The 12,141-nt window shown below is 43.5% G+C and overlaps 1 protein-coding gene across 2 annotated transcripts in view; it reads right to left on the reverse strand.

The window, feature by feature from the left end:
- Positions 1-12,141, reverse strand: part of CCP110 (centriolar coiled-coil protein 110) — an 84,361-nt gene that overhangs the window by 28,989 nt on the left and 43,231 nt on the right. For both annotated transcript variants that reach the window (XM_030213294.1, XM_030213293.1), the window contains exons 6-8: positions 6,374-8,027; positions 4,471-4,598; positions 3,528-3,648 (exon numbers count right to left, since the gene is read on the reverse strand). In XM_030213294.1, coding sequence (XP_030069154.1) covers positions 3,528-3,648; positions 4,471-4,598; positions 6,374-8,027 — 1,903 coding nt within the window. The remainder of the gene's footprint in view (positions 1-3,527; positions 3,649-4,470; positions 4,599-6,373; positions 8,028-12,141) is intronic.

Genomic DNA, 12,141 nt, shown 5'->3' on the forward strand with positions numbered 1-12,141 from the left:
GAACCCTAGTAATTCCAGCACTTTTGTCGCAAATGAGCAGAAAGATCAGTGTGCACATGAAATCGTACTAACAAGGAAATATGTGTACTCCCAGTCTGCATAAACTTGCTGCTATGAGCACTGTTAAGTATTCTGTAAAAATCCAAGGAGCTGATGTGAAGGCAAAAGACACCAGAAGGCAATATGTGATACTGGTAGTAGCATTTTCCTATGACAAACTAAGATATCTACTTTGATTGGGATGTCTCTATGTGGATGCCACATCCTTTAAGTCCAGAGAACATACCCAATCTCCCTTTTAGAGAAAGGATGGTTTCTATGGGCACCCTAATACCCTGAATTTCTCTTACTAAAAGTTTGTTCAGGTCTAGGATTGAATCCTCCATTCTTTCATTATCAGGAAATACTTGAAGTAAAATCCTTGCCTTTTTCTTCCCCTTTGTAATGAGTTCTACCACATTTACATCTAAAAGGGAAGAGAGCTCCTCGGAAAATATTTCCTGATGCTGAAAGCTTGACTATGATGCTCTTGGTGTGCAATCTGGTGGTGTTTCCAGGAGATGCAGATAGTATTCTTAATGGGTGATTTTCAGAACCTACCAACTGGAGGATAGAAGTGGCCAACAGTTTTTGAAAAACCATAGCCTCCCTCCTACCAGTAGGTTGTTTAGCATGGATATTGGGACACTGGCTATGTTCTCATGGTGGCAGTCAAAACCCTACCCCTGGGCCTGGAGAAGATCTTAAGAGTATCACTGTGCTCCATGATTAGGGTAGCAACTCCCTGAACCTTAACTCTGAAGATATTCTTCATGGCATGTCACATCAGCACACTTTTCCTGTACATCATATCTGAGGTATGAAGCCCAGAACCAGGCAAGTCTCCAGACACCAATACCCACAGCAGAAGCTCTCTGGGCCTTGACAAAAATATCATAGGTCACCCAGACCATGTATTTTCCACACTCCTCCTTTTTTCTCAGAAGTGACTGGAGATGCTTGACTGTCTCCTGAAGGAGAGAGTCTGCAAACTCCCCAACACTGTCATAGCCTCCTTGGGGGATGGGGGGTTGGGTAACTAGAGATGCCTAATGTTTATGCCCTGGATTCCTCCTCCATCTCTGGTGAGGATTTTCTTCTCTTACAATGGGAAATGGGTCTGATGGTAAGCTAGTTGAATCCTCTTCAGAGAAAACATATGGCTCATAATCAGAGTCCCAGGAATGCTTGGACACAAAAAAAAAATACTCATCTGGGTCTCAGCCTGTCTTAACCTACGGATATCGAGTTAAGCTTTAAGCATGGGTGTTGAGAGGCTGAGGGTTCCCAATGCTTTGGTGAAGCTTCTTCCCTCAATACAATGAGGCTCAAACAGCACCAGTGTGGCAGAAAATTGACCTGAAGTCCATTTGATGTCATAAGAACGTAAGTGTTATCATACTGGGACAGACCGAAGGTCCATCAAGCCCAGTATTCTGTTTCCAACAGTGGCTAATCCAGGTTACAAGTACCTGGCAAGATCCCAGAATAGTAAAATAGATTTTATGCTGCTTATCCTAGAAATAAGCAGTGGATTTTCCCGAAGTGCAGCTTAATAATGGCTTATGGACTTTTCTTTTATTTATTTATTTATTACATTTGTACCCCGCGCTTTCCCGCTCATCACAGGCTCAATGCGGCTTACATAGTAACAAGAAAATACAATCTGTAGTATCAGAATCATCAAAAGAGGCATGTGATAGGACAAATGGACAAGGAGTAAATGGGATAGAAGAGATGCGAGAGAAAGGATAGGGATTGGTAAGGAGGTGGGGTGATAAAGGAGAAGTTGGGACAAGCATGGAGGGTAAGAAGGTTGGTAGGAGATATTTTCTGAGTCATTGTTGTTGATTAGTTGAACCGGTAAATAGATGTATTGCTTATGGTATGTCAAATCATTCGGGTAAACTTGTTTGAATAGATGGGTTTTCAATAGTTTCCTAAAGGGAAGATATTCACTAATTGACCGAATGTATATGGGTACCTTTTTAAAACCCTATCTCAGTACTGAAGCCTTCCTTGCAGGCTGAGTCTCAAGAACTGGCTGGATATCTCTCTGCATGGACATCAGTGGTGTTGAAGCTGCAGCATTGCACCAAGCACAGTACTCCTCCATCCACTCACTGAATCTCATCAAGACCTACTCCTTGAAGGCTGCCATCAACAAAAGATGTATGAAGAACAGTACAAAGGGCGCATTCTCCTGAGTCACTTGAGGATGATCGCAAGCCAGGTCTCAAGCCCTGGCTGGCACAACCCCTCTGATACTGAGAAGGATGAGAGGTCCTCATATTGGGAGCACTTTGAGGATAGTGGCTACCTCGGCATTCTGAACACTGTGCTCCAATGAGGTACAATATCAATGCATCTCAGCCTCCATCTGGCACTCAGCATCACAAGCCAAAGAAGTGAAGGATGATGATCTCTATCTGTGCTTGATGCAGAAAGCGAATGGTGCACATTCAATGCTGACGGATCCCCAGCATCTGATGCAACTCCAAGACCCATGGAGACCTATACTTCCCATGCCAAAGTAATGGACTGGATTTCTCAGCGCTAAAAATACATTTGCACTGCTTTTCTTGATCGTGAAGACCTCTCAAACATCTGTAAACATAATTTACAATGAGATGCATCGCAGATACTAGTTATGGTTATTCATAATAGATATGGACCTGTTTCACAAGGTACACCAACATAATTTACAATGAGGAGCATCGCAGATACCAGTTATGGTTATTTATAATGAATATGGTCCTATTTCACAAGATATTTATTTATTATTTATTTTGTTACATTTGGGATATCTTGTCTGGAAAAGTAGTTGCTGCAAAATCAAACAGCTTTATTTTGAAAAGAAATACCCCAACCAGAAGCTCAAGATTTCACTGAGGCCTAGACTGGGTGATACAACAAAAAATTTTTTAAACTTGAAAATGACTATAAACCTATAACACTATTGGGGAATAAGAACCACGCAATAGTGACAAGACACAAGAAAAAATAGAATTTCAAAAAATGCAACTGTGATCAAGAAATGTCACCTTGATGTGAACTCTGGTGATGCGTGTCCGACCAGCTCCATGGAAAGATGAAGACTGAGATGGTCCCATGTGAGAGCAGTAGGTAGGAAGTGGTGTATATGATCAGTGAAGCAAATCAAAAGCTTCTAGTACATAATAAGCTGGAGAAGCTGTCACAAGTGGACTCTGTCGATAACATCACTCACACTATGAGGACTTGCTATCCAGCTTGTCCTCAGAGAAAAATATTTGCCTTAAGCACACTTTGTAACTCATTACTGTATCCATTCTGAAATAAGTTGGAAAATATAGTTAATACAAAAATGCACTATGTAAACCATTACCAGTTAGATCAATGCCTGGACTAAAGATGTGAGTTAACTCTTTCTGGGAGAGATTTGCTTCCCTGGTGTGCAAGGCTGTGTGCTCCACAAAAGACAGCACTGTTTCTAGCTATTTACCTACCTTCACTTATTTTCCTCCACTCCAAATCCATCCCTTTAGTAGCATACAGGGTGGGCATTTTCTGAGAATCTAATCCATCAAGTTTCTTTTCCTTTAGTCTTCTTTCTTGCTGTTCTATTTCCTGCACATACCATTTTATAAAAACACAAAATTTCAGCCCATTTAATGGAATTGTTACTTCTTTAATGAGCACATATGAAAAAAAATGGCTACAATTTTACAATTTTTCACTCATTGACTATAAGCATTAAGGGGTCCTTTTACTAAGCCGCAATAAGCACTAATGGGTGCTTACCACAGCAAAGGCCTTACCTTAGGGTGCCTGATAATTTTGTCATCAGTGTGTGCTTCCCATGCGCTAAAAACAGATTTTATTCTTTAGCGCTGGGGACAGCTCAGGGGGCGGAGAGTAGGCGTGTTCTGCATTAATCGGTTAGTGCAGCTACATTGGTGCACGCTGAGAGCCCTTACCACCTACAAAATAGGTGGTGGTAGGGGCTCACATGCTAATGACCACACAGTAATGAGAATATTAGTGTGTGGCCATTGGCTGTGGCCCTGCTTTCAATACAACATAGAAAAGGCATTGAGATCCAATCTAATTTGATTGGTAGGCTTGGGTTTTTCAGACAAAGCCCTTCTAGAAGGCCAGAATCTCTAATGCTATATGCCTGTTGGTCAGATTTACTAAGGTGGGCTTTGGACTTGGATATACCAAGACTCCTCAGAGAAACCAAATAGATTGTAAACACCAATTTCAACATATGATGATGCAGCCAGCAATTTTGTGAGTCTGTGAAATAAAATCAAAGATTACCTACCACTGGTTCACCATCTCTTTCTAGGATCTTATCCAGGTTCTACATGTACAGTATGGAAGTTAAGGGCAGAAAGATCTCACTGACTGCTAAGTAGCCTTAAGTTCAGATTTGATTTTCTTCACCTTGTGTAATTTCTCCTGCTCTCTCTCTTGCTCAGCTATCAGTAACGAGAGCTGCTGTGCATGCTGCTCCTCAAGTTTCTTCCTCATTTCTTCAAAAGCTAACATTTTCTTTGTTAAAATCTCCTCTCCTATGTCAGCACCAAGAGAGAGAGAGAAAGAAAAAAAAGCACATTTAAACGTTGGGCACCAGGGGGTGAAATTCTGTAACTGCGCACTTCCATTTAGGCACCCCAAGGGCATGTGGTAAGAGCCTATTCTATAACAGAACCTAGGTGCATAGGTTCCATTACAGAATACTAACATAACCCAGTATCAATACGTCTAATTCAGGCATCCACATTTACGCCAGTCAGCCATAGAGCTGGAGTGTGAGCACCTGACCCACCCAGCCCATGCTCTGCTCCTGTGTACACACCTTTGCGAGTACGCATTACGTAAGTTAACTGTGTATTTGCAGAATAGAGCTAAGGCATGTATGTATGCATATTTGTGCATATATGCCATTATCCTAAACACTTACGTGCGTAACACACATGTTAACGTGGATACCTAGGTTATAGAATTGCACTTCATATGAAAAAGTTTTAAAAATACATTTTACCTTCAGCATAAATTAGATTTGCTATGAATAGTCATATACAGACATTCCTTAGACCTCTTTGAAAACTCACCCAATGACTGCAGTATTTTTACGCTACTATATAGTTATACTTAGCCTTAACTTGGTTTTAAGTTCAGATATCTCTGAATAATTTCAGATGATCAAATTAATAACTCAGCTAAAGGGTTAAGGTTGTATAAATCCAAATAACACAATTTTTAACTAATGCTGTAAAACAGATTCATGCTGTACAGAAAATAGTCATCTTAACCCATAACATCATATTTGATGTAAGAAAAGATTGCCATGCAATAGCTTCCTTTTTTTCTTCGGAGGACTAGAGTGAGAAACCTCCCCACCCCCAAAATCAGTCATCTGACCCTACTAGACTATCTGCACACCCTTATAAGAATTTGGTGGAAAAATTAACTGTCCACCTAAGGATTTATGGTGGAGTATGTTAGTACGCTGAAGCAGTAGCATTTTATTTATGCAAGTACTTTGTTAAAAAAAAAACAATATAAAATGAGAACAGGCACTGGTATAAGTGTAGGCATGTTTAAAGAGTTGCGGAAGTTACAATCGACAGAGGAACGACATTCTAAACAAAATTTTCATTTAACACATGCACCCAGAAAATATTGAACTGAAATACTATTCTGAATTATATGGCTCTGGCAAAGACATATACAAAGCTGTATATCAAGAGACTTGGATATACTGATAACATCAATAATATTTGTGGAAGGTGGACAGAAGGAAAAAAAAAAAAGCTAAGGTCCCAGGATTTTAAACCAAGCTATAGCTGGCACCCCAGTTCCCCGTTACTGCATTCTACTATAATGCAGGGTTTCCTAAGAGCTTCAACTGCTGAGACACTAACCAGTTTTTCATTCTCTTTGTCCAATCAAAGATAATTCCTAATTCTTGAAATTCACAAAGATGAAACTTAAAAAGTGGTAAAAGTTTTTAAAAAAAAAAGAAAAGAAAACAGCAGTAGACCACTATTTACCCCCAAAGAAACCCTACAATTTATGAAAAATAAAACGTAGATGAATCAAATAAGAAATTATATCATATACAGTATATTAAAAGTGTCATGCTCTGGTGTTTGCTATGCACTAATAAAAGGAAAATAATAAAAAAAGCCAAAAAGCAGACAAGAGATTAGAATGCCACATTGAAAGATAAAGTTAGCAACAAAATGTGTTCCCTACAATTACTAAAGTTTGTGAGTCAGCATATTTCACCCCACAACTAACATATACAGTAACCATGCATTATATGTATAAGTGTTCATACTTATTGTACTATTTACAGATGTCTCATTTGTATTTATATAAGCAGATCCTGGGTGGCCTCTCTGTTCTTGCAGCCATCGCTTCTCTTGTTCCACCATTCCAACTGCAAGCTCCCCAAAGGGGTTGTTCTCTTTGTGTGGGCTGTCGATATCCAAGTCTAATCTGCGTTTAACTTTGTTTTCATAGCTGCTTTCCAAACATTGTTGCCATAAACAAGACACATTTGGAGTATCTATCTGCTGTTTCACATTCTGATTTTGCATCAATATTGGAGACGGTGTTTCAACATCATAAGACTTATTCAGTTCTACTGGCGAACTACGTTTGACCTTTTCTGTCAAACCATTTGAGCTCGGTCCACTCTCAGGTAGCAAATTCTGAGTTTCTATGAACTGACTTGTTGCATATGGCTCATGATATTTTACTGGTACATTACAGTTATGGGTCTCTCTACAACTTGTTACCATGTGGCCTTCCACTGTAGTTTTTACATTGATAACTCTGTTTTCTAGCTTGGTAATCTCATGCTGACATGGTTGATTTGGTTTACCTGAAGTACACAGATCACAAACTTCCACTGCATTTTTATTTACAACGTGTCCTTTGTTAGAAGCAGTTTCATTCATGGCAAATTTTGGCACAGGCTCGGACACTGTCATATTTTCAGTGGCATGTTGTACAATCAAGCCTGCTGCTCTTCCTTTTTCATTGGGGCTTAATTCATAAGCATTTACTGGGTTATTGATAACAATGTGGCCCATAGACAAAGGCCTGGGGCGTCTTCGGTGCATTTTTGGACTCAGACTTGGCTCTGGGCTTGGTAATTGGGCGTAAGAACCTGTAAAGCTTTTGACAATACCACTATCATAGTCTAACATGGAGTTGTTTTTTAGGTCATCAAATTCATCTTCTAGAGCAGGAGGTGTTCCAGATCTCATAGGTATATCTACTTTAGAAAAGCTAGACAAAGTGGTTGCATTAATACTATTTATTTGACTAGAAGCACCTTGCAGAAGAATATTTGATTTGTTAAGACTTGGCTTATCGAGTGCCACAGGACTACAGCTTCTGCTTCTACCCATAAATCTTTCCTTTTCTTTTATTGAGTCACTTATTTTAAATGATTCATGCTCTTTATTGGAGTGAATGTCATTAAAAATGTTTCTTGTAGCATTTCTTGTACTGTGCCTGCCATGTTCTCTTTCTATGTACTCCCTGGACTTCTTTAGAAGGTTCTGAAGACTCATCATATAGGGATCTGGAGCTTCTTCAGAAGGAGGTGGTTCATCTAATTCATTTGCAGTTGGGTCCAAGTTTAAGGAAAGCCTATCCTGTGTTATGTTAGGAGGTGACACTGTATTTGTGTGAAGATTTTTCTCCGAGTGGCTATTAGGACTTTCAATTTGTTTTGGAGAAATATATTCATCAGTGCCTTTAACAGAGCTTGTCCCAGTTGATTTACACTGTGCATCAGTATCTAATGACATTTTTTCCATTGTCTTTTCAAGCTTTGCAGACCTGCATTGCTCAGCAAATGCTGGCAAGCTGATGATGTTTGGCAGAATTGTAAAGCCATTCATGGGTTTGGATTCCGAGTTTTGTTGAATATTTTCAGATGCTTCATCCAAATCACTCACACTAGACACTTTTCTAACCTGCAAAAAAAAAGAAATGTAAAACAATTTGATCTTTGCTTTGTTACAAAAATGGTTTAATTATGATTTACTCTGGAAGTCTACAATTTAAGTGTAACCGTATTTTAATTGAGTTTCAGGCATCAGGTCCCACAGAACTATAATCCTTTCTGAAAGCTACCATAAAGCTACTTTGGAAACTCGAAGCTCACTAAAAGGGACAGGGTGGAGGTCAGACATTCTCGGGGAAAGTGAAGAAAGCTACATTTGAGCACTGGAGTTGGGAAAGTATTTGGACATTGCTAATTTCTGAGCAGTCTGTGATGGATGCGATTTTAAAATGCAAACTATGCTCTAACTTAAATTGTATTTCTATAGTGTGAAACAGAATATCATACAAAGTAGGAACATTACACCATCCTAATTTGCTGAATGGGCCAAAACTCTTACAAACCCTAGAATACAAACAGTTCTAAAACGTTCTCAGTAAGAAACTACAGTAAGATCTCCTAAAATTTGAGTTTTGAAAAGTTCTTTTAGAATGTGCAAAACCCTGAAATTAACAGTACCACAGACAGACTTGACACCAATTTTGGGGGGCTTTTGTTCTTCTTAAAGCAGTGCTTCCCGCTCACAAAAGATTTCAAAATTATCACAATAGGTAAGAATCAAAGCATTAATTCTTAAAACAGTGCTGTTCTATAAAAATAAATAAATAAAACCAAGGTGGGCAGGAGTAGGGTATGATACATACCTGTAGCAGTTGTTCTCCGAGGACAGCAGGCTGATTGTTCTCACGACTGGGTGACGTCCGCGGCAGCCCCCACCAACCGGAAAAAAGCTTCGCGGGACGGTCGGCACGCAGGGCACGCCCACCGCGCATGCGCGGCCGTCTTCCCGCCCGTGCGCGACCGCTCCCGCCAGTTGAACAACTAGCAAAAGATGAAACACACAACTCCAAAGGGGAGGAGGGAGGGTAGGTGAGAACAATCAGCCTGCTGTCCTCGGAGAACAACTGCTACAGGTATGTATCATACCCTTTCTCCGAGGACAAGCAGGCTGCTTGTTCTCACGACTGGGGTATCCCTAGCTCTCAGGCTCACTCAAAACAATAACCCAGGTCAATTGAACCTCGCAACGGCGAGGGTACAACAGAAATTGACCTACGAAGAACAACTAACTGAGAGTGCAGCCTGACCAGAATAAATTCGGGTCCTGGAGGGTGGAGTTGGATTTACACCCCAAACAGATTCTGCAGCACCGACTGCCCGAACCGACTGTCGCGTCGGGTATCCTGCTGGAGGCAGTAATGAGATGTGAATGTGTGGACAGATGACCACGTCGCAGCCTTGCAGATCTCTTCAATAGTGGCTGACTTCAAGTGGGCCACCGACGCTGCCATGGCTCTGACACTATGAGCCGTGACATGACCCTCAAGAGTCAGCCCAGCCTGGGCGTAAGTGAAGGAAATGCAATCTGCTAGCCAATTGGAGATGGTGCGTTTCCCGACAGCGACCCCTAGCCTGTTAGGGTCGAAAGAAATAAACAATTGGGCGGACTGTCTGTTGGGCTGTGTCCGCTCCAGATAGAAGGCCAATGCTCTCTTGCAGTCCAATGTGTGCAACTGACGTTCAGCAGGGCGGGTATGCGGCCTGGGGAAGAATGTTGGCAAGACAATTGACTGGTTAAGATGGAACTCCGACACCACCTTCGGCAGGAACTTTGGGTGGGTGCGGAGCACTACTCTGTTGTGATGAAATTTGGTATATGGAGCATGAGCTACTAGGGCTTGAAGCTCACTGACCCTACGAGCTGAAGTAACTGCCACCAAGAAAATGACCTTCCAGGTCAAGTACCTCAGATGGCAGGTATTCAGTGGCTCAAAAGGAGGTTTCATCAGCTGGGTGAGGACGACGTTGAGATCCCATGACACAGTAGGAGGCTTGATAGGGGGCTTTGACAAAAGCAAGCCTCTCATGAATCGAACGACTAAAGGCTCTCCAGAGATGGCTTTACCTTCCACACGATAATGGTAAGCACTAATCGCACTAAGGTGATTCCTTACTGAGTTGGTCTTGAGGCCAGACTCTGATAAGTGCAGAAGGTATTCAAGCAGGTTCTGTGCAGGGCAAGAGCGAGGTTCTAGGGCCTTGCTCTCACACCAAACGACAAACCTCCTCCACTTGAAAAAGTAACTCTTTTTAGTGGAATCCTTCCTAGAGGCAAGCAAGACCCGGGAGACACCCTCAGACAGACCCAACGCAGCGAAGTCTACGCCCTCAACATCCAGGCCGTGAGAGCCAGGGATTGAAGGTTGGGGTGCAGCAACGCTCCGTCGTTCTGCGAAATGAGAGTCGGAAAACACTCCAATCTCCACGGTTCTTCTGAGGACAACTCCAGAAGAAGAGGGAACCAGATCTGACGGGGCCAAAAGGGCGCTATCAGAATCATGGTGCCGCGGTCTTGCTTGAGCTTCAGTAAGGTCTTCCCCACCAAAGGTATGGGAGGATAAGCATACATGAGGCCGGTCCCCCAATGAAGGAGAAAGGCATCTGGCGCTAGCCTGCCGTGTGTCTGAAGTCTGGAACAGAACAGAGGCAGCTTGTGGTTGGTCTGAGAGGCAAAAAGATCCACCGAGGGGGTGCCCCACTCTCGGAAGATCTTGCGTACCACTCTGGAATGGAGCGACCACTCGTGCGGTTGCATGACTCTGCTCAGTCTGTCGGCCAGACTGTTGTTTACGCCTGCCAGGTATGTGGCTTGGAGGAGCATGCCGAACCGGCACGCCCAACGCCACATCCCGACGGCTTCCTGACACAGGGGGCGAGATCCGGTGCCCCCCTGCTTGTTGACGTAATACATTGCAACCTGATTGTCTGTCCGAATTTGGATAATTTGGTAGGACAGCCGATCTCTGAAAGCCTTCAGTGCGTTCCAGATCGCTCGGAGCTCCAGGAGGTTGATCTGTAGATCCTTTTCCTGGAGGGACCACAGACCCTGGGTGTGAAGCCCATCGACGTGAGCTCCCCACCCCAGGCGAGATGCATCCGTCGTCAGCACTTTCGAAGGCTGCGGAATTTGGAATGGACGTCCCAGGGTCAAATTGGTCCGGATGGTCCACCAGAGCAGTGAAGTGCGGCAACTGGTGGAGAGGCGGATGACATCTTCTAGATTCCCGGTGGCTTGGAACCACTGGGAAGCTAGGGTCCATTGAGCAGATCTCATGTGAAGACGAGCCATGGGAGTCACATGAACTGTGGAGGCCATATGACCCAGAAGTCTCAACATCTGCCGAGCTGTGACCTGCTGAGACGCTCTGGTCTGCGAAGCCAGGGCCAGGAGATTGGTGGCCCGCGCTTCGGGAAGGTAGGCCTGAGCCGTCTGGGTATTCAGCAGCGCTCCTATGAATTCCAGAGACTGGGATGGCTGGAGATGGGACTTTGGGTAATTTATCACAAACCCCAGCAGCTCCAGAAGTTGAATAGTGCACTGCATGGACCGGAGGGCTCCTGCCTCCGAGGTGTTCTTGACCAGCCAATCGTCGAGATATGGGAACACGTGCACTCCCAGCCTGCGTAGGTACGCCGCCACCACCACGAGGCACTTTGTAAACACTCGTGGGGCGGAGGCGAGCCCAAAGGGCAGCACACAATACTGAAAGTGCCGTGCGCCCAGGCGGAATCTGAGATACTGTCTGTGAGCTGGCAGTATCGGGATGTGAGTATATGCATCCTTTAAATCCAGGGAACATAGCCAATCGTTTTTCTGAATCATTGGCAGAAGGGTGCCCAAGGAAAGCATCCTGAACTTTTCTTTGACCAGGAATTTGTTCAGGCCTCTCAGGTCTAGGATGGGACGCATCCCCCCTGTTTTCTTTTCCACAAGGAAGTACCTGGAATAGAATCCCTGCCCTTCCTGCCCGGGTGGTACGGGCTCGACCGCATTGGCGCTGAGAAGGGCGGAGAGTTCCTCTGCAAGTACCTGCTTGTGATGGGAGCTGAAGGATTGAGCTCCCGGAGGACAATTTGGAGGCAGGGAGGCCAAATTCAGGGCGTATCCGCACCGCACTATTTGGAGAACCCACTGGTCGGAGGTTATGAGAGGCCACCTTTGGTGAAAAAATTTTAACCTCCCC

The sequence above is a fragment of the Microcaecilia unicolor genome, chromosome 8, assembly GCF_901765095.1.
Source record: "Microcaecilia unicolor chromosome 8, aMicUni1.1, whole genome shotgun sequence".
NCBI lineage: Eukaryota > Metazoa > Chordata > Amphibia > Gymnophiona > Siphonopidae > Microcaecilia > Microcaecilia unicolor.